This window comes from Mytilus trossulus, chromosome 7, assembly GCF_036588685.1.
Source record: "Mytilus trossulus isolate FHL-02 chromosome 7, PNRI_Mtr1.1.1.hap1, whole genome shotgun sequence".
Lineage (NCBI taxonomy): Eukaryota > Metazoa > Mollusca > Bivalvia > Mytilida > Mytilidae > Mytilus > Mytilus trossulus.
Window position 1 is genome coordinate 23,185,347 of NC_086379.1, and position 27,148 is coordinate 23,212,494.

Genomic DNA, 27,148 nt, shown 5'->3' on the forward strand with positions numbered 1-27,148 from the left:
CATAAAAGCAACAACATATCTTAATCAAAAGAAAGGAGAATGCAGAACAAATACTATTTTGTTGTTGAAAAAAGGAACACCAGTTTTATCCACTCATTTACATCGCTCCCTCATATCAAATATACAGAAGAAGATCATTGAAGAACAATTTGCAAAAATGATTTCTCTTAGAATTGAAGGGAATTGTTTAGTGAAGTGAATAATGTATTCACTGAATTCTTACATAGTGGATTGAATAACTGTACACAAGCTGAAACAGAAGAAATTCTAATTTAAAATAACACGAAAAGTGTTTATTTTATTATTTAATCTGCAAATATATAAATATTTTTTTTAGAACACCACAAATGATATAATGACATTCAAATTGGTTGCTTATTATTGTATCGCATTGAAACAATTACAAAGAAAACAGAAGCATTTGCTCCAAAAAAATTATAAATTAAAGTTAAATTTATATAAAAAGTATAAACAATACCTAGATCTAAACAGTCAGACTGTATTATTTTCAATGTCATTAAAATTTTGAGTCAAACATTTATTATTAAATTTTTAAATATCATTTGCATCAATTCTACAGTCTTTTAATAATTATATTCATACTGTTTGTATACATGGTGTAGTGAAGAAATGTTTAATAAGTAAAAATAAGGAAAAACATTTCCTTAAGGGAAATTTGATGTTCAGAAATTTCCTTAGAGGAAATTTGAAGAACAATGATTTCCTCAGAGGAAATTTGTTGTATTGAATTTTCCTCCAAGGAAAAGTGTTTGTCAAAAATTTCCTCACAGGAAAAAGTATTTCCTCAAAGGAAAATGTGAAGCTACAAATTTCCTCACAGGAAAAAGTATTTCCTCAAAGGAAAATTTGAAGCTGCAAATTTCCTCAAAGGAAAAAGAATTTCCTCTAAGGAAAAAGAATTTCCTCTAAGGAAAAAGAATTTCCTTTAAGGAAATAGATTTTCCTCAAAGGAAATAATTATGCAGCAAATTCCCTAAGGGAAATCTTTTTCCCTTGAGGAAAAAACAATTTCCCTTGAGGAAAAATCTTTTTCCTTCAGGGAAATTTGATTTCCCTTGAGGAAAAGTACTTTTCCTCTGAGGAAATTGTTGAAAAAAGGGGCATAACTTTTTCAACAGTGGTGCTAGAGCCAATTTTTTTTAGGACAAATATCAGGGAACCAATACCAACCAAGTTATCAACTTTGTTTTGACTTAACTCCAAAAATTAAGGTGACAACTTTTGCACTCAGCGGAATTGCAAACTTGTCCCGGAGACTGTTTATGCGTGAACAAAACAAACAGATATAATAGGTAAAAATTGCAAAATCCAGTAGTCAATAATCTTAATCACTAAAAAATTGTAACACAGTAGCACAAAATAGCATATAGACCAAGCATATTATCAAACATAAAGGACACGAATACACAAATTTACTATAGTACAACATGTACAATACAATGTAACACAATTACAAATTATATACGTTTATGTTTTTCTCTTTTAGAAAAAGGCATCTGAAATCTTCTTGAAACCAAGGCAAAATTTCAATATTTGAAACATTATTATATAAACGCATTTCAAAAACATGAGAATGCTAGTTGATTTACTTTATTCAGAAAAAGAAGATATATACTCGACTTGAATAGTGAATTTGTAAATTTACAAAATGTGACTTTAAGAAAAGGAAAAAAACATTGTAGAACATATCCCCATACATGATTGTCACAAATTTACTGTAGTATTTAAAAAAAAAATCCAAACAAATTAGAAAAGTCTCACTTTTTTGAAATTTTAGAGACCGAAAATCTATGAGTATTTGATCAAAAAATCAATTTGCTTATTTTTCTGATTCTTGTTATTTCACTTGATCTGTGATATAAACATCAAACTGTTTAACTTTGTGAAATAAATCAAGATAATGTTTTAGGTAAAACGTTGGGTATTTCCATAGTGTATCTTACATTCACTAAAGGACATCACGGACAAGGAATTTGTATACATGTAGTATATTACTTTTCAAATCCTGATCATGAGTAAATATAACTACCAATCACAATGACGATAAAGTAAATATCCATTAACTATGGGTCGGAACTAAGCCGGTCCATTATTAACGTCATTAAGATTTGAACTCTGGACAGTTTGAGGGCTGAATGTTTCTTACTACCTGATTGGAAGATATGACAGAGACGTTAATAGTTAAAGTTCGTTGATTGGTTGGGACAATCCAAACCTAGTCAATCTCGTAGAGTATTAACCCGAATCGTCACGAATTACGATCACTACCATCCCTCCATTAACAGAGGAAAATATTGAATAGAGGGCGCTGAATTATTTGAGTTAGTAGATTATTGGATTTGTACTCTCTATTTAACAGGTCGGGACCACTACCTTATATGGAAATGCATAAATTAGCATACTTATGTTCTCGCACATGTAATTGTTTATTTACATGTGACGCAATTTATTTTTACCTAGGTTTTTGACCAATGCACTAAATGAGTCACAATGCATGATGGACTACTACGTGTTTACAATCAACCAAGAACACGTGTTATTTACTGAAATACAACACATGTGTTCGTGCAATGCGGGATTCACAATTTCGCTTAGTTTTTCATTTTGTGTATCCTCATTTATAGTTCGTGATATAAAGTATTACTTCCATGCTCAGATTAACGAAGAGTTGTTTTTATGCGAAGAAAAAAGAGTTTGAAATAACCGATATATAGCTTTTAATATGTTGATGATGACACAGAGATTTCATGTATTTGTCCACCAGACAGCAACGAAACAACAGCGAAAAAACACAATTACCCATGAGACAAACTTACTAGTATAAAGTAAGCCGTGACGTCGATAATAGCCGGTGCTGATATTCATGAGTACAGCAATGTTCGTTTAGATAATTAAAGGCGTATGCGGGATCCTTGAATTTTGTGTTCGTAAAAAAAGCAAAGAAATATTTACATACATAGCAGTGTTAAAGTCATAAGAAACCTCAAATCAAAAAAAAAATTAATGCATATGTTTTTTATAACTCAATGGATAGTTTTCATTATAAAACTTATGTACATATACTTTTCCTGAAGAAAATTCTTTAATTTATTCATATTAAGAACAAGTTTACTTTATTTGAATTGCTTCCTTCCAGCAAGCAATTCCCCCGACATATTTTCCGTATGCAAGGTGACCTCAGTGTGACCCATCTCGTAAAAATCCGGTGACCACAATACGCATGGATGTCCTTAAAATAAACTATTATCTGAATTTACATGTTAAACACGTGCTCAATTCCCATGCTTTTTTGTTTATTTTTCGTCAATTGTTGACAAACAGGTGACAATCGTTAAACTTCGGCTTCAAAACACGAACTTTAATTACCTGCCATATTTTCACAACAACACTGACCGATTGAAAAAAAATTGACGATTATACGAAATTTACAGGAAAAAAATGATAAATTCAAGCACAGAAGACTAAGTTTAATATGTTTGTATGCATTGGTTCAAGAATTAGAAGAACATTATTTTCACCGGTCACTCGTTTCTTGTGACTTTAACAAAATCTATAAGTATTTTTTTTTTAACATTTCAGTATATGGGACTTCCAAACTGTTTCCTTTGTTTTAATAGTAGTGAAGTCAGCAACTGTAGTTTCAGTTTGTTCGTTTTTTAACGGGCTTGGACATTTGTCAAACTGAATAAAATCATTACAGCTGATTTCTTATACCTGCAAAGTAAAACTTTGGTTGGCTTGCTTGCTTTGTTTGTATAGTTGTTTATACAAGCTTTGAAAATAAGATTGACATCTTTTAACAATATATATATATAGGCATTGTTTAATTTGATATAGGAAGATGTGGTGTGAGTGCCAATGAGACAACTCTCCATCCAAATAACAATTTAAAAATTAAACCATTATAGGTTAAAGTACGGCCTTCAACACGGAGCCTTGTATATTTTATAATATACAAGCAAAGCAAGCAAGCTAACAAAAGTTTTGCTCTACATGCATTAGGAAATAAGCTGTAATGATTTTATCCATATGTATGTGCGACAAGTTGGTAAATTTGATATGTTTTGTGAAAATTGCAGCGTTGGATCTATAATAAAAAAAGAAGATATGGTATGACTGCCAATAAAACAGCTGTCCACAAGAGACCAAAATGACACAGAAAGGGTGTCTTCCCGATTGTCCCACTTTTTGAAATTACAGGTAAAAAGGTAATGAAATTTTGTGGGACAATCGGGAATATGTTTGTGGGACAATTGGGAACTGTTTTTATAATGATTAATTTGTTTTTATAGCGTGTTGCAGTTAATCAAAGGTTACTAATCAATGTATCTTATAAAATATGAACAAAATCAGAACAAATAATAATATTTACATATTTTATTTTGCTCATAGTAGGTACAACTGAAGTATCATATAATATAATATGAAGTCTAAAAAAAAAAAAAAAAAAATTCAGTCTAAGATGCATATTTTTTAATTATTTTTATTGGCTTTGAACTAGCAGTCAGTACTGCGAGTACTCTCAGATCTGTACTTAGTGTCTTTGTTGTGGTGATGTCCCAAGCCAGGAGCTTGTAATTCAGTGGTTGTCGTTTGTTGTACATGAATTATGCCATTTGTTTTCTCGTTTTATATTAGTCATTTTGTGGCCTTTTGTAGCTATGTGGTATAGGATTTGCTCATTGTTGAAGGCCGTATGGTGACCTATAGTTGTTAATTTCTGTGTCATTTGCTCTCTTTGGGATAGTTGTCTCCTTGACAATCATACCACATCTTCTTATTTATTATGGAAGTCTGGCTCTTCTTTATAATTGGTGAAGAGTCCTGTTGACTGCAGAAATAATGGGAAAATTGGAAAAACAACTTTTAATAGTGATTCTTGGAAAGGCTGATCTGGAAAAATTCTAGACAGCAGCAAATTTAGAGAAAATAGATTTGGGTGCAAGAAATGGTTTTACCAGAAGCATGTGCATCCCATATAAAAAAAAATCTTTCAAATTTCTCAAATATGTATTTTTTCAATCAATTATAACAAAAAAGTTAAAATAATAAGATTTGTGTTCTAAAAAAAGAGAAAATTACAAAATTACAAAAAAACAATATTGTTTTATTAAACTTTCTTATATTAACACATACTTCTAGTTTTTTTTTTAAGTTAGATCTATTCAGATTGATCCACTCTATCTTTATTGAAAGTATGAAAAAAAAGTTTAATTGTGAAACTGTGATTTTTTTCATGATAATAGCCCAAAAATGGATAACATTTGATGAAAACTGAGAAAATCATCAGAATTGGGTACTTTCAAATGGCTGTAGCAAAAATAAGTGCACCAACATATGATTTTCGTCACCAATTGTTTTTCTAGAGTCATATATAAACCCAAAAATCAGGTTCAGAAAAAAAGTTTTAATTCAACACCTTAAAAGATCTTTTTCATAAATCAGAAATATTATATTTTTTTAATCAAAAGTGTATCAATCTAATGATTTAAAGAACATTTTTTTTATACTTTCATAAAATTAATATTAAATATGCAAAAAATAATTCTTGTTTATTTAGCAAAACAAACAACAGTTACCTTGTTTATTTAAGAACATTTTACTACATAAAATAATGTGGGACAATCAGAACTCTAAAATTTTAAAAAGTGGGACAATCGGGAATAAACCACAGAAAGTAACATTTATAGATCACCGCACGGCCTTCAATAATGAGCAAAGCCCATACCGCATAGTCATCTATAAGAGGCCCCGATATGATAATGTAAAACAATTCAAACGAGAAAACTAACGGCCTTAATTATATAATAAAAAAAAATTAACGAAAAACAAATCAAACGACACCCACTGAAATACAGGCTCCTATACATTTTTTTTATAGGATATATTCCTTGTCCTTGTATATGTTTAATTGGGCTTTTTTTCCCTTTTTTATGGATTGTTTTACACTAGTAATTTTTGGGTCATTAAAAGCTTACTTTTCAGCATTGAAACTATGACTGCTTACTTTACTAAAGTATGTCTTTGTTGGAAAGTTGTCTCATTTAGACCCTCTTTTTTTGGACGATCAGTGCATTTGGATGGGGACATGTAGTTGGAACTCCCTCCCCTTATGTCAAGGGTTAGGACCCCCCTTTTTTAAAATGGCTGGATCCGCCCCTGCCGCTTTCATAACACTTATTTTTAGCATACTGAATATTATGATGTTCATACTATTAGTTCAGGTCCTGATAAAAAAAATTACACATTCAGTACAGAAAGAAGTGTTTCAATGAAAGTGTTCGTGTTTTTCTATGCAGATATGGTTTTGGAATGACAGTATACAGGTTTAAAAGAGCTCAAGTGATTTTCTTACTGGACAGTGGTCACTTCATTGGATATTTGAATGTGTCATGTAGTGAAATTAATGCAAGTTCAATTCATAACAATTCACAAAACCGGTTCAACTACTTTTGGCCTTGTGTTTTGGAACTTACTATGCAAATATATTCTGACGTCAGAAAATCTAGAGTTCTCGACCTGTTATAGTTCGTTCTCAGTATGTTGCACTGTTATACCACTGTCCCAGGTTATGGGAGGGGAGGGATCCCGCTAACATGTTTAACCCCGCCACATTATGTATGCATGTGTCTGTCCAAAGTCAGGAGCCTGTAATTCAGTGGTTGTCGTTTGTTTATGTGTTACATATTTGGTTTTCGTTCGTATTTTTTATATAAACATGGCCGTTAGTTTTTTCGTTTGAATTGTTTTACGTTGTCATTTCGGGGCCTCTTATAGCTGACTATGCGGTATTGACACGATGAAACAAGACACAATCAACCCATAAACATTAGAATAACGAGGAGGTTCATACCGTTCTGTTGTCTTGTCGAAAGGTAAACATGCTATACGATTGGTATTCGAATCAATTAACGTCAAAGATCTTTCTAGTCCCGTTTAACCTTTATGAAGCTCATGTGCGTGTTTGATGATTCGTTTTAATACTGAAATACAACTCTAGCCATAGATTGAAACTTTTACCATAGATTGAAATGTTTACCATCGATAGTTTCAAGATGAAATGGGTTTAACAGGTTTATGTTTAAAGCAAGTATGCATTCTGTTATTGCCAGGACTTTTCGCAGTTTGTCGACAGGAAGTTTAGAAACATTATTAAAATCTTTCATTGAACATCAGAATAACGAGGGGGTCCATATCATATTCATTGAACTATAATGCAAGGTTAAAAATCCTGTTAGAAATACTGACTTGACATGGCTTCAAAACTTTTCAAAAGGAAGTTTAAAACATTTTAATTCGAAAAATCATAAATCATTAAATATGTAATAAAAATTACTAAATGTTGTAACCACTTCTATAAAAATACAGAGTGTGCTTTAGCTAATTCAATGAAAACGGACAAAATTTAGTGACAAAATAGAGAATGCTTATTTTACATTATGAATAAACAATTCAACTCTGTATAAAATGCAAAATCATATGTCAAAAGACAAAACAAAGTAACAAATTCAATTTTTTTTTCAATCTTGAAATTTGAAAAATAATCCAAATGTTTTTTTTTGTTTTCCATTTTATAAAAAAAACAGCACGGCATGAAATGTCTACGACCGGGCAAAATAGTACTGCAATCAGAGGTCATTTTTTAAAACTTTAATGGTCCGGAAGAACACACACCTAAATTATATATCGATGGAAAGAGGAAAACGTGTACAATAAGAAAAGTTGGGTCGTAAAAATCTAGAGTGGTCACAATTTTGTGAAATACAGGTCAAAGGTCAGACTTTAAAATATCAATATTTCAACCACAAGGACAAAAAGGAGAAATATTCTGATATTTATTCAATAGAATGCTACAACAACAAGGCAATCATAAGCATACGCTATAAACGATGTTAAAACGACAAGTTTGACTACTTATATGAAGAGCTGCCATTACAAAATGGCGTTGATTTGGAACCTTCTGGGTTTTTTTCCATTTAAGACATAGCAAAAGAAGAAGTGGCCTTGTCCTTTTCACATCCATAAATTTTCATATTGTGTATAGTGTTTCACTATAATATATTACAGAATTATTTTCTAAACTATAAAACACCCGTATATCAAATTATTTCAATATTTTGTCTGTCTTTGAAAAAAAAAAATTCAAGCGCTGAAACAGTGTTTTTAATTTTGCATCTTAAAGGTTGTGTATTTTGTAAAAATTAGTATCAAGTTATAGATAAATACATATTGTGTATTTGCAAAGTCTGAACAGAGCAGTTATAACACAAGATATACTAAAGTCACCCGAGGCGAATGCGAGGTTTGAAAAAATCGAGTGTAAAACAAAGTCAGTTTGTTTCATGAACAATTTTTTAGTAGGATAATCCTGGTAAAAAAGATAACTTGTATATTTGTAGAGGGAACTAAGAATGAAAAATTATACAGTGCAATGCCAATTTTCTAATGTTGTAATTCAAAATCAGTCATGATCCTTATATAACTTTTAAAAGCGACACACAATAGCTCAAGTATTCATTAAATAGGGACATGAATCAATCTCTTAGTCATCATATGCGAATACATTACGTGTATAAGCATTACAAGACGCTGTTTTTTTTTTTTTTTTTTTTTTTATAAAAACAAGTTCGGCGCAGGACAGGGTTTGTTCAAAGCAAACACGATTTTTTAGTACAAATGCTATCTGGAGCGCATGCAAATACCGTCATGATTCTTTCAAACTCGTCAGATGTAGTCTAACCTTCGCATAGGAAACACAAAAGCAATGTGAGTACAAAGTTTCGACCAAAGTTCGTGACTCATATGCCCATATGTATATGCATGATATATCTGCACTGCCAATCCCAAATGTAATGGGGCGAATATTGCTACAGAAACGATTGATTTTTTAATAGCCATACATTTATGAATGTTTGTTATCTTTAGGGACAATATACGGTTCAGAAGCGCCTTTGAGTTATTTTTCGTCAATTAACTAACAAATTATCTTTTGAGCATAGGCTCCGTGTTGAAAACCGGACCGTGACCTATATTGGTTCAATTTCATAAATTGTGACTTGGATGGTGTGTTGTATCATTGGCACTCATACCATATCTTCCTATATCTATTAAGAAGCTATGCGGGCATCATTTCCATAGAAATACCAAAACGAGGACATAGCTCAAAAGAGCACTGGTGGCAGGGTGAAGTAGTTGTTCTTCTTTTAATGTATCCATAATATTTTCAGACACACCTTGGTGTAATTCTGAAAGTCTTAACATAGACTTTGATTTTCCATCAGCTGATATGGAATCCCCTATATGGCATCCCCTATATTGAGTTCAGAGATAAACTCTATATTTCACGTCCCTTGGCCCCATTGTGTCTGAATTGTAAGGTGTCACTATATCTAGTTAGTTCTGGAGTTTGGCTGTTTGGTAAGCATCAGAGACAATCTTGTATAAAAGTGATCGGTATATATATGTATTTGGCCGTGCTACATGAAAAGGCTTTTTCTTATGGAAGAACAAATCACATTACTAACAATCGTTATAAATGAACTGACAGCAAGTTCAAATTCTAATTTTTCAGTAACTGTTTTACTTAATTGCACAGGTGTTGACTTCAATAAGTACTTGGTTATGCATGGATAAATAATTACTCACATTAACAAGCACACTGACTTAAAAGACTGTCAACACGTTTAGAGGACTCAGTTTTGTGTAGTTTTCTGTTTTTTTTTAGGTGTTTCTTTTATACAAAACCCTGTTTTCATATCATAACTACAAGGAAGAAACTGAGCGCGAGATCGTATAAAAGTGTCAGATTATGAGGATGCATGTCGATCAGTTTGATCACATATATGGATGTCTGTTGTTTCTAATTTAAAGTTCCCTGGGTGACTGGAGAAACGAAATATGGTCACTTGGTCTTCTCCCGACCGGCAGTAAAACGAAGTGGGACGTCCGTTTGGCTGTGCGGGATGTATCAAGTTCGTAGTCACGTCCAGTCAGAATGGGGACGTTAAATCCGATGCCTCGTGTTAAGGGAGTGCCACGTTCTTTGTACGTCAAAAACCCTTGCAACAACTCTTTGAGGAGTCCGTTGATGGCCTGTTGCAATGGCAATTTTTGTCCCAATCCAATATACCATCATTTTCCAGTGGCAGTCTAAATTTTCCCGACCATCATCCCGAATGACCTCTATTATGATAAAACCTACCTATTGTTTTTATTGTTAACTTGTTCTCCTCCTAAACATGCAAGAAGTATTTGCCACTGGACGTTAAGCAACAAACAATCAATCAATCAATCTAATTTAAAGACGCACAAATTTTGCCTTCTGGTGCAAGTCTCATAACATTACTGACGATTCGCCCAAGGAAAGCAGAATATCAAGAGAAGTTGGTTTTAGTATCACCTTGTCACACACCAAATATCTGCGTAACTTCAACAAAAATAAATGGTAGAGCTGATTGACGGATAGGAAATTTCCGTAATTTAAAAAGGTACAATTTTGCGTTTTTGACAAAATTGTTTGGAATTTGCCCAAGAAAATTTGCATACAGTATCGCAACAATATGTTTTGTCCTCTCAAATGTTTAATACTGTTTTTGAATCATATCTTTCCTCGTTTTCAGAGAAAAACGCCTTAAATTTCTATCTAAAAAACAGCCAACTTTAAGTTTGAAAGTTTTACTTGAAGATGGTATTATATTTATGTCTTCATCATTCCGAAGATCCTTGATGATATGTGCATAGAAAATATTCACGAAAATAGCGGGAAATTTACCCAAAAAAATATTTTTTTCGATTTTAAGGTAACTACCCAAAACCGTAAATTGAGGGGTACCCCCATTAAAGAGATAAAATACAAAAATGTGACCATAGAAACTTTTTACGACCCGACGGAAATTAAAATATAGATATTGTTCTATCATTTAAAACAATTTGCAGCCGTGTGTTATTCCAGACCATTAAACTCGTTAACTAAGCGTCCTTTTCGATGTCAGTTACAGTACTATTTCCTTATTGCAAATAAAAAAGAAAAATAAGGCCCCCAAAACTTTGGTTATGACCTAAGTTTAGTATGGACTCCAAAATTTTTAATGCAAAGCTCTGATTCCTTTCACGGATTTGGCTATACTTTTTTGACCTTTTGGATTATAGCTCTTCATCTTTTATATAAGCTTTGGATTTCAAATATTTTGGCCATGAGCATCACTGAAGAGACATGTATTGTCGAAATGCGCATCTGGTGCAAGAAAATTGGTACAGTTAATTTTATTAGTAAAACATATTAGCCACATGTAAAAAATATTAAATTTCTTTTCATTTTAGATTCATAGTTGTGAGCAATTGGGCCTTTGCTGTAATGGAATATTTACTGTTTGATATCTGATTATGTTGGTTAATTTATTTGTAAGCAAAAGAAACTGACTACTTTTATTTATAATCTATTTGAAGGTACTTCAAACACCTCTAGTTCAAATAACGACAGTTCATTTAAAATATAGTAATTGCTGCCTTGTAACTTCACAGGAACTTAATATTAGTCATTATAGGCTACAAGGATCACATTCAAAAATACAATATGTAATTTTTCCAAGGTGTTTGCTCAGATTATATATGGATTATGAACACCAAATACATTTTATGTAAATGTGAAATGAACATGAAATGGACACTATGTTGACATTGTTGTTGAGTGTAATTATATATCATCTGCTTTACTTTGTCACCTTGTTAACTGTCCAACATTTAAATAAGTTTAAATGGACGTTACAATTCTGATTTACTGTTAGTGTATTTAAACATTATTTCTATCACAGTTGGAGAAAGTTCAATAAAGTTGTGATTTGAAGATTGAAAATGGCTGTTTATTAGTTTAGAGTACTATAAATGCTTTGATTCACACCTATTTGAAGAGTAATTCATTTTATATTATTTCGAAAATTGGACGGTTTATTAGTTAGATATATTATTCAGTACTTTTTGTGCTCCACCTAAGGGTCCCTTTTATTTTGACTGCTCATGAGTCTTTAAAGTAATTTTTTTTTTATTAAATGTTGAATAGGATGTTTGAAGGAAACTTTAAATAAGTTACTGTACGATTTAGGTATTTACTCCTAATGTTGATTTGCTAAGTCCCAATCCTTTTCTAAATTCTGTTGTCATTTCTTAAAGTTAGTGACATAGGTTTGATGTCAAAATCTTCTTTTAATTTTAATCAAACGCCAGAAGATAAGAGTTTTTACCCTAATTCCAGGATCCCCTGAACATAGAAAATGATGGTGAGAGTTGGGCATCTATGTACTATGGACACATTCTTGTTTATGCTATTTCTCTCTCTATGCTATTATCTTCTTTATTCTTCCTGAATCATTTGTTATACATATTTAAAACTTCTGTCGCCCCATTTTATCGATCAGACATAAAAAAGAATATCAGGAATTACCAGAAGTATTTGGACTGTACATAATTTGATAACCCTATTGAAATATCATCTTTAATAATTTTTCTGGGTCTGTGTTGATCTTCAGAAAATTACCATATCTTAATTACAACAATTATAATTTATCTTTTTAAGGTTGTTATAAAAACTAATATGTCAACAACATTACAAATTTTAACAATAATTAAACCCAAAAATTGGTAGGAAGAAATTCATAAGTAGAGTCCATGTTTGTAACTCATAATTAAAACTACCAATGTCAATATATGTTCAAGAAAATATAAAGATATTTTCTGTAAAAGAAATAAAATTGTTATTTTAACCATTGATCTCCGTTCTATTTGAGTTATATGTCAGTTTTGATAAATCGTTCTCAAAATTTTGATGAACAAGTCAATATATTTGTCAATTAATTCGATACCAGGTGATTGAAATTTGAGATAGGTCGTCTTTGTATTTTGACGAAGATGTCATAAATGTTTTATGTGTCAATGAAAAAAGAATTTAAAACCAATTTTAAATCAATAAAATGGATTTTTATAAGAAATTTTGTGGGAAACTAACAGAAAAGCAAAGTTTAATCATGAATATCATGTATTTCTTATTGTTGTAAAGTTTAAATATTTACGTTTTGATAAATGTATAAGGCTCTTTGTACTTGATAGTACCAAGTACTCAGTCAGATTGTGATAACATGGAATCACAAAGTTAGGGCGGACAGTTCCTGTTTTGACCAAGTAAGTACCTAATCTTCTGGACACTTCAATTATTTTAAAGATTACACTAAGTTATTGACTTTAAAGGCCAGTAAAAATGCAATTGTGAGATCAAAGGCATATTGATACATCACATGTATTGAGGGTCAATAAGTTAAAAAGATTTGCCCTGATTGTCATGCAAACAATATGCACAGTAACAACAATGGCAGGAATGAATAATAAATGACACATTTGCCAGTTGATTTCTATGGGATTGTTTTAAGGAAAATATAACATGACTACTAACAGGGTTGGACAGGGGTAAGGCAACATGGGAAGGAGGAGGGTGCGAAGCAGAATTGGAGGGGCCGAAAAAGGGATGATCATTGAAAGGATATTCTGGGAAATTGTTTTTGACTTATCCTTGGAGAGGAGAAGGATGTGGGATTAAGGGACATCCCTGTCCTCCCTATCTGTAATGATTCTAATGTGAACCATTGTGTTAGCAATGAACTTCAGAGAAAATGAATGTGATAGATTTGTCTGTGTAAATGTAAACGATCATGTTTTACAACAAATATTTTGAGTTGTATGCTAGTATATATTTGTTTAGGGGCCAGCTGATGGACGCCTCTGGGTGTGGGAATTTCTTGCTACATTGAAGACCTGTTGGTGACCTTCTGCTGTTGTTTTTTCTATGTTCGGGTTGACACATTCCCTATATCTATTCTCAATTTTATTAAAATACATGTATGATGAATTTTAACTTTTGAGATTAGAGGATTTTTATGGTGGCCGGTTAAGGCCATTTCGCGTTTTCGCGTTTTCGCGTTTTCGCCCATCATATTATATAGGGCGAAAACGCGAAAACGCGAAATCGCGAAGTCGAAAACGCGAAAACGCGAAGTCGAAAACGCGAAAACGCGAAAACGCGAAGTCGAAAACGCGAAAACGCGAAGTCGAAAACGCGAAAACGCGAAATATTTTTTCTTTCCGATTTCGCGTTTTCGACTTCGCGTTTTCGCGTTTTCGACTTCGCGTTTTCGCGTTTTCGCGTTTTCGACTTCGCGATTTCGCCTTTTCGCCTTTTCGCGTTTTCGCCTTTTCGCGTTTTCGCGATTTCGCGTTTTCGCGTTTTCGCGTTTTCGCGATTTCGCGTTTTCGCGATTTCGCGTTTTCGCGTTTTCGCGATTTCGCGATTTCGCCTTTTCGCGTTTTCGCGATTTCGCGTTTTCGCCTTTTCGCCTTTTTGTCTCGGTACCATAAAACAAAATCTTAGATATCAATTCGTGGATTATAATCCAAACCCGAAAGTTGAATTATCGATTTTATATATATCTATGGGGGTTGTTGTTGTTGTTTGTTCATGCAGGTCATATGGTCTTATTAAGGAAGGCAGTAAAAATCGTAAATTATTTTGTAAATTAGGCCGTTAGCTCGTTTGAACTGTTTCATTTTTTTGTCGGGGCATTCAATGTTCAAAGCCACACAGTGTCCTTTGATCACTTTCTATTTTAAACATATTTTATTTGATCAAGTTCAAATTGGATAAGACACAAGTCAAACAGATTTATGAAGTCTTCTCCATTTAACATTTTTAGCAATATAATACAAAATGTATGTATGAGCATTCATGTATAGAATGGTATATCTATAAGTATATATTGATTTATGTCAAAAGACAGAGAAGAGCAGATAGAAAAAAAGAAAAAAAAGAAAAAAATATATAAAAATAAATAAATGAATAATTAGAAAACTAAAACACAAAAAATAAAAATACAAATTAAACAAACGAGAAAAAAGGATAGACTGTCACGTAAATGAAGATGTGTGTGCGATCATGGTTTGCTATCTAGAAAATTAGAAATCTTTCCGAACTTTCAATATACTGGAAGACATTTTTTAAATTAGTTTGGTTTTTATCTAGATCAGTTTGAGCTGTACAAGATCTGCAAAGAGACCCCGTCTGCAATAAACTGATACAAATATCCACTGGAGTTAATTAACTCATGTAGCAGAAAGTGATGAACATCATTATACCATTCTGCAGACTAATGATTCATTTATTCCATCAACCATACGTCTTTGGAATAATCTTGATGATTCAACTCGTGATGCGGAATCAATAAATAATTTTAAAACTGAACTAAAAAAACTTTATCCTCAGAGTAACATATTTCTACCGAAGAAATTTGAGTTAGAAATTCGAAAACTTAATATTATTCTAACCCAACTTCGATGTTTTTGCATCATCCTTAAACTATGATCTATATAGGGTCAATATCATCCCTGACCCTTTTTGCCTGTGTGGTGTTAATCGTGAAGATTTCTATCATTTCTTTTTTAAATGTATATTATATTCAGAAATACAAAATGATATATTTGAAAGTCTGCGCTGGCTGTAAAATTAACTAAGAACTGCCAACCTCGGGTAGTTGTCTTCTTTCTCTAGATAAAAACCAAACTAATTTAAAAAATGTCTTCCAGTATATTAAAAGTTCGGAAAGATTTCTAATTTTCTAGATAGCAAACCATGATCGCACACACATCTTCATTTACGTGACAGTCTATCCTTTTTTCTCGTTTGTTTAATTTGTATTTTTATTTTTTGTGTTTTAGTTTTCTAATTATTCATTTATTTATTTTTATATATTTTTTTCTTTTTTTTCTTTTTTTCTATCTGCTCTTCTCTGTCTTTTGACATAAATCAATATATACTTATAGATATACCATTCTATACATGAATGCTCATACATACATTTTGTATTATATTGCTAAAAATGTTAAATGGAGAAGACTTCATAAATCTGTTTGACTTGTGTCTTATCCAATTTGAACTTGATCAAATAAAATATGTTTAAAATAGAAAGTGATCAAAGGACACTGTGTGGCTTTGAACATTGAATGCCCCGACAAAAAAATGAAACAGTTCAAACGAGCTAACGGCCTAATTTACAAAATAATTTACGATTTTTACTGCCTTCCTTAATAAGACCATATGACCTGCATGAACAAACAACAACAACAACCCCCATAGATATATATAAAATCGATAATTCAACTTTCGGGTTTGGATTATAATCCACGAATTGATATCTAAGATTTTGTTTTATGGTACCGAGACAAAAAGGCGAAAAGGCGAAAACGCGAAATCGCGAAAACGCGAAAAGGCGAAATCGCGAAATCGCGAAAACGCGAAAACGCGAAATCGCGAAAACGCGAAATCGCGAAATCGCGAAAACGCGAAAACGCGAAAACGCGAAATCGCGAAAACGCGAAAAGGCGAAAACGCGAAAAGGCGAAAAGGCGAAATCGCGAAGTCGAAAACGCGAAGTCGAAAACGCGAAAACGCGAAGTCGAAAACGCGAAATCGGAAAGAAAAAATATTTCGCGTTTTCGCGTTTTCGACTTCGCGTTTTCGCGTTTTCGACTTCGCGTTTTCGCGTTTTCGCGTTTTCGACTTCGCGTTTTCGCGTTTTCGACTTCGCGATTTCGCGTTTTCGCGTTTTCGCCCTATATAATATGATGGGCGAAAACGCGAAAACGCGAAAACGCGAAATGGCCTTAACCGGCCACCATAGATTTTTAATCTGGTACATTTTTACTTTTAAAAGTATCCAAAGGTGAACATTTAATTAGTATCCATCAAATACAGAATATAAAAGATTACACTGTTTAAATCATTGCAATGACATTTGAAAGCTTAATGACCCAGTTGAGCAAAAAAAAACAAAAAAACTTGCTTACAACTTAATATCAGTAATATAAATATAGACAATGAGGCAACATTAAAGACACATATCTGTGTTATATTACTACTCATCTATTAATGTTCAGACTCCTATCATTCTGTTACTAATAATAGCTCAAAAGTGCTTTCAACTTTGTTAATTAATAACGGCTTTTTGAGGAATGGCTATTTGAAGTCACGACAAGATTTAGCAAAAAATATCTAATGCTACAATACTGACTCATCTAAAGCACAAAAGAGTGATATTTCATGCTATTTTTAACAGCTTTCAATGATTTTTTTTACCTGAATCGCTTTGTTAAAAATAATGATGAAATAAGTCCAATCTTAGATTGATATTGTGTACTAGATCAGAGACATTAGAACCAATGACTTCTTTGACTTTAAAGGACATGAACTATAGATTTGTCCAAGAATAAACAGAATAATAGAAATACAGATGATAATTGTGGCCAAGTTTGGTTAAATTTGGCAAAGTAGTTTCAGAGAAGAAGATTTTTAAAAAAGTTACAAAAAATGATGAAAAGTTTTGTTCACCTCAAACAATTATAAGGCATCTGTGGCTGTGTGGATTAAATACTGTGGATTCATTAATTTTCGTGAGTACCAATTTCGTGGAATCCAGGGTTTCAGGTTAACCACGAATATAAATGGTCATCAAATTGATAATTTTCCATTGGTTTGTATACAGACTTTGGCAAAACCATGAATCCATGAAAGTGAGGGTTTTCAGCAATCCACGAAAATAAATGAATCCACTGTAGTTGGATGACCGTATCACTAGCCTGTCAATACTTTCAATAATGAGATCGCGAGTTCAAACCCTGCATCATGGTAGTGAGTCTTGGAACTTTAACAGCCCTTGTAATTGGTCTTTTGTTGACATAAAAATATGACATTTTTTTTGTACATGTACTTTAGATGAATTGAAATTCCTAATACAATCCTTTTTTTTTGTTTCATGTCTGTTATTTTCTTTTTCTTTCATTGTTTAGTTATTAATCAGGCCTTTAGTGTTTTATTCAGAATAGACACATTTCGAGTCCGATGCATTTCCGTCAAAAACTCTGGTTTTAGTGAACGTCATTTCTGCGTTTAGGGGCGTCATCACTTCTGTTCCAATGTTGAGTGAGTGGTTGGAAAACTATAATTCTATATTGAACAAATATTCGGCAAATTGAATTCTTAAAATTGAAAATTAGCATTGCTGTCATTAGGGAATTGTCATTGAGTACTTACAGAACAACCATTATTTCTAGTTTATCCTGCACAATGACGATCACTAAGACGCTTGATGAACGTAAATAGTGCAGAGATTCAGGCGACCCCCTCTATCTGGTAAATGACGTCATAAAGGCGCGTATAATTGACAAGGTTTTTTCGGTGACGAATGAACTCGAAAGTGGTCTATTGTTTCATTTTTTCATGTCAGGGTTTTTTATAGCTGACTATACAATATGGGTTGTTGACAGTGTTGAAGCCTATATAGTTGCCTATATAGCTTAACACTTCATTTGAAATTTGGCGGATAGTTGTGTCATTGGCAATCATACCTCATCTTCTAAGTTTTATGCGTTTAAAATACAAATTCCTATGAATGAATCCCTTATGTATGATAAAATGTAAGAACTTTTTATGAAGGCTTATACTTTAACTCCAACACTTCAAATTCTACATGAATATTATATTACAATCATTGAAGGCTAACTTTAAAAAAAGATAATTATTTAAAACTTTAACAATATATCTTTTAATACAGCATGATAATCACTTTAACATAATAAATAATAATTAAACGTTCATTTTTTGCCACCCATTTAAAGGTTTATAGATCTAAATGTGCACTAAATGATTTAGAAATGGCTCTGAACAGATATAAAGTAATTTTTTGTTTTTTCAGCGTTTTAATTTGAAACAAATTACTGAAAAATGTGATCTCACATTTAGAAATAGACTTTTAATTTTATTGTGACTGCAGTCGTAACATTCTGATATTCCATTATAGGTATACAAAAGAAATAATAAAAATAACCTTTAATCATTTCCAACTTAATAAATTTATGTTGTAAAAAATATTTTAAAAGTTTTGTTAGATATTGATGTAAGCGAGTAAATTTCACCTTGGCTAAAGTATAATTAAAATTATTTCAGATGTAAATTCAAAACCTAAAATATGTTCAAATGAATATCTAATTATTTTATAAGTAGTGTAATGATTACAGCTTGGTACAAGTATTAAACTTAATTCTGAGGTCTTCAATATGTTTACTAATCTTTATATTCTAGTGAATCTTTTGACTATTTTATGAGTTCCCAAAGTTTGGGTTATTTACAAATTATAATTGCATTTGTCGGTACATAGCTATATTAAGAAGATGTGGTATGAGTGCCAATGAGACAACTCTCCATTCAAGTCACAATTTGTAAAAGTTAACCATTATAAGTCTAAGTACGACCTTAAACTCAGAGCCTTGGCACACACCTAACGGCAAGCTATAAAGGGCCCAAAAATTTACTAGTGTAAAACCATTCAAACAGAAAAACCAACGGTAAAATCTTTATGTTAAACGAAAAACGAGAAACACTTATGCTTAGATTACAGATGAGCTTGGGAATCTTTTACCATAAAACCCTGTATTTATGGTACATCACTAGCAACTTTTTTCCATTGGAAATGTTCGAAATTTGGAGCCAACAAAAGTTTGAAAATTTTTACAAAACCATTTTGGGGCTTTTTTTTTTTATACAATCAGGATTTTGGGTTTGAGACGCAGTAAAAACCATATAACATATAATATATCCAGATAACAATGCTGCGACCCAGGAGACTTGTCAAGAATAATAAATAATCATGTTCTCGGAAATAAGAAAATAATTTGTTTGGTTGATTCCAAACAACAACTTACAGAATTGTACCAACCCTTTGATTTAGGGACAAAACATTGTAAATTATAAATTTATCTGCTGTTCAATGGTTGAATTCTAATATGAACATGTTGAAGACCTGTTGATGGCTTTCAGCTGTTATATGCTCTTTGGTAGGGTTGTTTTCTCTTTAACATATTCCAAATTTCCATTCTCAATTTTATTCTATCAAAACATATGAATGATATGTATAGATATTAATGCCTATGGTATCCTTCAATGACCTCCTCTTATTAATATTATTGATGTATAAATGTACATATGCAGCATAAGGTTATAAATATCTTTAGAGTTGACAGTTATTACTATTTCTCAGGTCATTTGCCTTTATTATAAGAATAAACAGGTAGAATGTCTTATATATTCATCTATGTCCTTGTATAGATATAATTAGCACATTCGTTATTGTTTATCAAATTTTCTGAGCGTTTTCCCCAGAGTACACCAGAATGCCAATCTTGACATCATTTGCGAGTATGGTCTTAAGAAACGAGGATAGTACGTCAGAAGCGGGTATTAAATGGCTGACCCGTGTTAAGAGAGAGCTAAGTATCCCTTGCATGTAAAAGACACCCTTGTAGATTTCAGGCTAATGCTGCTACAAGGCTGCTCTTGCATCCCCAAAATGGAAAGGGATTGATATAAGTTTTCACAACTTGTTTCCCAATCCACTATAAATTAATATGTTTAAACTAAACTAAGAATGCCACTTGTAGAAACTTTGAATATAAACTGTCCTTTTTTTCTCAGCAAATTCAACTTGTACATCTCTCAAATGTAAATTGAATAAATTTTTTTGCTCATGTTTTATGTAAATTTTAATAAAAGCTTAAAAAGGTCAGGAAACCATAATTATATATCTTGTTATGCAATTTATCTTAAATAAAATCATTTAAATTTTAAAGAAGATTTTCATATCTTTTAAACCATCAATTTAATTCATCTATTCATACTACATGTAATACTAAAAATTGACAAATTGTTAGTTATTCGATCTGAAGTTCAGTTTGTAAACGTATGGTACAGGCATTTTCCTACATAGAAAATTGTGGATTTAACCTGGTTGTATAGCTAGCTAAACCTCTCACTTGTATGATATATAAATATATAAGAATAGAAGTCATTATGTCTTCAATCCATGAAAATTAATATTAAACAGTATAGTCTTAATATCTCATACATGTATGACACTTTTCTAAGTCTAAAGATTGCATAAAAGAATTGTGTTGTATTCATCGCTAATTTTGATCAAGTATTAACATACATAATTCTGGTTAATAACTTATTCAAAGAGGAAGTGCTTGATCCAATGTTATAAATAGAAGAATATCGTTATGTTTAATCATGTAACAGTAATGAGTAAGCAAGTCTGCCAAAATCTGAGCACAACCAAATTTTTTTAGAATGTTTCAATCTTGTTATATTTAAAAATAAGACCATTTTTTGCTCATAATTGTTGTTGTTTGCTGTTTATATTAAATCTGTATTCATACGGATGAATCAATGAAAGCATCTGTATTCTTTCATGAACACTATGATACCTGTATCTTCTAGCTATCGGTTCAAATTTCAAAAGTTATGTAATGATTATGTTTTCAATATAAAAGTAAACGATTTGTTAAAAGAAATAACTTAGATGTTGTTATCAGATTTGAGAAAATCAATTTATGGTAATTGTTATAATGACAGGAATACTGTTATAAGGATAAGTACTTGTGCTGGTGCTATGGTTTCATCAGGTTAAGTTGAACTGTAAATTTTTATTTTTTTAAATTACACTTACGAAAAATCCCATGCATACCCATACCCGTAGCCAGGGGGGTTTGAGGCGTTCTGATAAACCCCCATTGATAACAAATAAACACAGGTTCTGTTCGAATTGTAACTGTTAAGGTCGAGTTTGTGAGACCAAAAAAACTCCCTATGAAATTCCTGGCTACGGGCCTGCATGTTAGTCTCATAAGGTTAATAATTAAAGAAAAGCAACAATGTTTTTCTATGTTTATAAATATGATGTCATGCATACACCTGCTTAGACAAAAGCCACATTTATTGTTATTTTTCATTTGGATAAAAACAGGAATATCTACATTATCATTAATGTAACTTGTGAGTCACTACTGAAATTCTCTCTTAAGGATAAGAAATTAATCTACATTAAAAACAAACAAGATATTCAAGGTGTTTTACTTCAGAAATATTTTTGTTTGTTATACATGTAGCGCTCCTGACAAGGGAATTTGTTCAAGTCCATTGGTTTATTTTCAGTTATAAAAGCAATCACAAAGAAAAATTCAGTACAGAATTGAGGTCAAAAGTTTTATTTTCTTTTTGTTTCGATTTGATTTTCCAGTTGATGAGGTAAATGCAAAATGATCATAATTTGAAATTTGGACGACAACTGTTATTCATATGTGAGGAACAGATTTTTTAAGATATCCTTAGAAAGTTATTTGTCAACAAGCTTGAATCGATGTAAACACAAAGATGTTACAAGTTCACATTTTTTTATATCGACGTTTCTCAATTTCCCAGTTTTTCCATGTCTGTTATATATATCATACCAGTCAACTGACCCGTTTTCTGCGGGTGTGACCCGAGATTTTCACAATTCTGAGGGATCACCCGGGACACCCGCCGGGTCATTGAAATCACCCGGGAATTCCGAAAATGACCCGATTTCACCCGTATTTCTTAGCCTTGCGATTGATTTCATAAGTAATATTCTTTTGAAATACCGGCAAATTCGTAATTCTTCCATGAACAGGAAGTTCATCTAGCTATTTAAACTGTCAATTTAAGTGACCCATTAAGTGCATGGCTTTACTTGACAGCTTTGGTGTCAAACACACTGTTAATTAACACCAATTACCTTAGCTTTAGGTCGTAAATAAACTGCTCTACATTTGTTTACAAATAGAGTTAGAGTTACTTCCCCTAATTTGTCACCATTCAAAATTATTCCTTATATTTACGTTTTATGGGTGAAAAAGATAAAATGATAAAAAATTTAGAATTCAAATACATTTTGAAAAATAACTTTACATTATTTTAATACTTTTATACAATTTAAAAAAAAAAAGTTGAAAATTATTTTTTACATTTATACTGCCTTTAACTGTATTACTATATTTTATCTTAGTCTAATTTCCTACTTAGTTCAGAGTTGCTGTGTGAGCCAATAGTCTCAAACATTTTAAATTACAATTGAAAAAAAAATCTTGTATCTGGATAATTACAAAAGTAAACAACATAAAACTGTATTACACAAATTTATTAAAATCTTTAAAAGTGCAATGAAATAATGATTAATTAGAATAAAATGACTTAACCAAGTGAACATGCATTGATGTTTTGGTATTTTCCATATACATTATATTACATAATAAGAAAATGTACCATTAATACTGAAATTCAGCTCGAAAAAGTTCGTACGCGTTATGACCTGAGATTTGATTCTTAAATGCAGGTCATGACCTGCATTTTCATCGTCACAGGTTGACAGGTATGATATATTGAGAGTAGATATTTATGGTAATGTTAAAATATTAATAGATAATGCTCTTGGATTTTATGGTAATTGTTCTGTTATAATCTTTTTATCTAGGAACAAGGGAATTAAGTTCAGTGTGTTTTTATCTTGATTTTCTGTAACTCGAATAATTCAGCGCCCTCTATCCACTTCTTTTCTCGAGGGCTTGAAGGCAGATTGATCATTGGTCGCGTCAGCCCTGTACAAATTGTACAGACCAATCAGAGTCTATCCCATGGCGAGTATGCGCAATGATCACTTCCGTAGTAAATACCGCTTGTTTACAAATTTCAAAATGGACGTCGACCAAAGCCTTCGAATGATTGAAGATAAATATGACTTCAAGTTTAAAGATAAACAGGAAGAATCTATAAAAGCAATTGTCCAATTGAATGATACATTCGTTACTCTGCCTACGGGTTACGGAAAGTCCAGTATTTATTTTTATCTGCCCGAGATATTTGAGGCCTTGACTGGAGAGAAATCGTCTATTGTTGTCATTTCACCACTACAAGCATTGATGCTGGATCAAGTTCAAAAGCTGGAAAAACTGTCAATAACATCTGTTGTGGTTGGTGAAATTCAGAAAGATAAAGGTGTTGGTCAGAAAATATCTGAAGGACAATTCTCAATCGTATTTTCCTCGCCAGAGGCTGCATTGACATCTGGTATGTGGAGGAAGAGTCTGACCTCAGGTGTTTTCCATGATCGTGTAAAGGCAGTTGTCATTGATGAAGCACATTGTATAACTGAATGGTAAGTCTTATATACAATCTCTTATTAATTGTTTTATAGAAGTTATCATCGCCTCAAGGGTAAAAGGGGGAATCCAGGTCCGTCCGCCCTGATTCTGGTTCGCCCTAGTTTCTGTTCGCCCCGAATCGTTCGTCCTGATTTTATTTTTTAGTATAAGTGCTGTGTTGTGTGTATATAATTGAATGTGTTGAAGTCGGTCTACAATTTGACCGAATATTTGCGATGTATCATGTTGTTTATAGCTAGCTGCTACTAGGACTAGGTTATAAGTTTCTGTACATTCACTATAATCATCGCCTCAAGGGTAAAAAAAGGGGGGGGGGTCTTGTTAGTTGAACCCCCTTTTTTTTATTACAAATGTGACTATGAGGACATATTGTTGGGTTCCTCTTTAAACTTTTAGACACGATAGGATCAGTCCTATAAATACAGTGACATTATGAAAAAATATCTTTCCAAAAATAATTATTTTTCTTTTAATTAATTTTAAACTAATAGTTATTGTTTTATATATAAATTATAATATCGAATATGCACATGATAATACTATACTGTAAATTTTTTTTTACATGTATTCATTACTGTAATTTTGAAGAACTGTTAAATTTAAATAGTTTAATTAATGAGATTTGGAGGAAAGCTGCAGTAAATAATACTAAATATATATGATTTGGGTTTCAGAATGAAAGTGCTTATTTATATTTCAGTTTTAAGTAAGGAGTACATGCATGTAGTCACATTATGCCAATAAATAATAAAAATCTTGCAAGAATTTCTGTCAGAATTTAAAGATGTACACAATGATTTTATAGACCTTATATAAATGTATAATCAGATCATTAATTGATTTATTTCATTCAAAAAGATTGATTTTTTCCAGCATAAAATCAAGGAATAATATTTGTATATACAATTCCTTGATAAAATGTATAAATTAACTATAATCAATATGCTTTTGGCTATTGAATAAAATTAATAAAAGTTAAGATATAATGCCGTACATGTACATGTACATGTATTTATAAAAAAGGAGATGTGGTATGATAGCCAATAAGACAACTGTCCACAAGAGACCAAAATGACACAGACATTAACAAGTTACAACTATAGGTCACCGTACAGCCTTCAACAATGAGCAAAGCCCATGCCACATGTCAGTTGCTTAAAAAAACAATATCCTGAGTTTTAAATTATGTTGAATTGATTATTTTAAAATAGATAACATTACCAGTAGTTTATTAACTTGACATATTTTAAGTTAAGATGTACTCTTTATTTCAGGGGTGGTGAATTTAGAAAAGAATATGACCGACTAAATGAACTGAGATCAGTTTTTCCTGAAAAAACAGCTTTTGTGGCGCTTACTGCAACAGCAACACAAACTATGAGAACGGAAATAATGAAAAAACTCCAAATGATACGAAATGACACACGCACAGTATCACTTCTCCCTGACAGACCAAATGTGATATATCATATGCAGAAATCCAACAAGAAGAAAGAAGAACTAAATTGGCTTCTTAATGATTTAAAGACAAATGGTAAAAGTTCCAAAAAAACAATTGTTTACTGCAGAAACATAATGTCTTGTGCTGATTTATATGAACATTTCTGTAATGAAATAGAACAAGGCAATGATCTTGAGAAAAGAATGGTTGCAATGTTTCACCGCTCAACCGCAGACACAAACAAGACCCATGTTTTGTCCCAATTCCCAAGTTATGACACTAATTTGCGAGTTATATTTGCTACAATCGCATTTGGTATGGGTGTGGACATTCCTGATATTGAACGTGTTATACACTGGGGTGCACCTCGAGGTCTGGAACAATATTCTCAGGAAAGTGGGAGAGCTGGTAGAGACGGTAGAGAATCAGTCTCGTGTGTATATTATTCCGGTTATGACATAGCTAAAAATCGCTGCAAGGAATCAGTGCGTGACTTCTGTACAACCACAAAATGCTTGCGTATGCAGCTGACATCTCATTTTAAATTAGACGACATTGCATCACCATCATCAGGAACAAGATCAAGCCAACCAACATCATTGTGTCGCTGCTGCAGTAACTGTAAAGTCAATTGTGAATGTGGAAACTGCTTCAGCTTTCATGATGAAAACAGTTCCAATGACTTATTCTCAAGAGAAGACGACTTCTTGCTTGGACAATTTTGTGGTTTTCTTAATGAAGCAGTGAGGGAAAACTTACTTGATTTTTACGAGTTCCTTGTTGAAGAACAAAAAGGACGTCATCTTCTTTTTAATAGTTCTATGATTGAAACCGTTGTAGAAAATGCAGACTTCATATTCAGCGAAGACGACATTGTGTCTCTTGGACTTATAGATCATAACCTGGCAGGAGATATTCTTGAACTCATTGCAGAAGTTAAAGATTAACTTTACTTCAATTTTAGATTAAAGTTGTTACATGTATATGATACACAAGACTGAAATATATACCGGTAAGCTCTTTGACAAATTGATGCCTTGTTCTATATAGACATGTAAATTTAACTGCATACTAGTACATGTAGTACAGTAACTTCTAAATATAAATTTGGTAATTGCAAGAGTTTCAGTTTTGTAACAATAACAAATATCATTTATAAATTTTGTAAAGCACAGTTTGTAAAAGATTTTCCTTGATCCAAATTATTGAATACATGGTAGTCCTTCAATTTTCTGAAACTTCATAATTGCAATTAAAAATGCAGACTAACTTTTCTGATCAACCTATTTTTGTTCTAGTATTTCTACAATTTTTCCATTTCAAAGTACATTTGTACACCAAGCTTTGACTTGTCCAGTATCTTAAATTCTTTTTGTTGTATGCTTGTTTACAAATAAGATGTTGTATGATTGCCAATGAGAATACATTCTTTCGGGTACCAGAGAACATGACACAAAAGTAATTAGCAACTGCTAGGCCTTCCACAATGAGCAAAACAAGCAGACTTATAAAGACATTCAGAGGCATATGTAACATTGTAAAACAATCCAAACAAGAAATACATGTAACTACAAACCACTCTGA

At 32.0% G+C, this 27,148-nt stretch overlaps 1 protein-coding gene across 1 annotated transcript; it reads left to right on the plus strand.

Moving 5' to 3' along the window:
- Window positions 1-23,601: 23,601 nt before the first annotated feature.
- LOC134724800 (recQ-like DNA helicase BLM) lies at window positions 23,602-26,820 on the plus strand. Its single transcript, XM_063588055.1, has 2 exons — window positions 23,602-24,116; window positions 25,398-26,820. Exons 1-2 carry the CDS (start codon window positions 23,605-23,607, stop codon window positions 26,509-26,511), a joined length of 1,626 nt encoding a protein of 541 aa, XP_063444125.1. The 5' UTR covers window positions 23,602-23,604; the 3' UTR covers window positions 26,512-26,820.
- Window positions 26,821-27,148: the final 328 nt, after the last annotated feature.

Bases quoted from the DNA above. Each gene is read 5' to 3' on its own strand.
- LOC134724800 (XM_063588055.1), top strand. From the start codon at position 23,605: ATGCGCAATGATCACTTCCGTAGTAAATACCGCTTGTTTACAAATTTC. The intron at 24,117-25,397 runs GTAAGTCTTATA...TCTTTATTTCAG, and splicing joins GCACATTGTATAACTGAATG to GGGTGGTGAATTTAGAAAAG.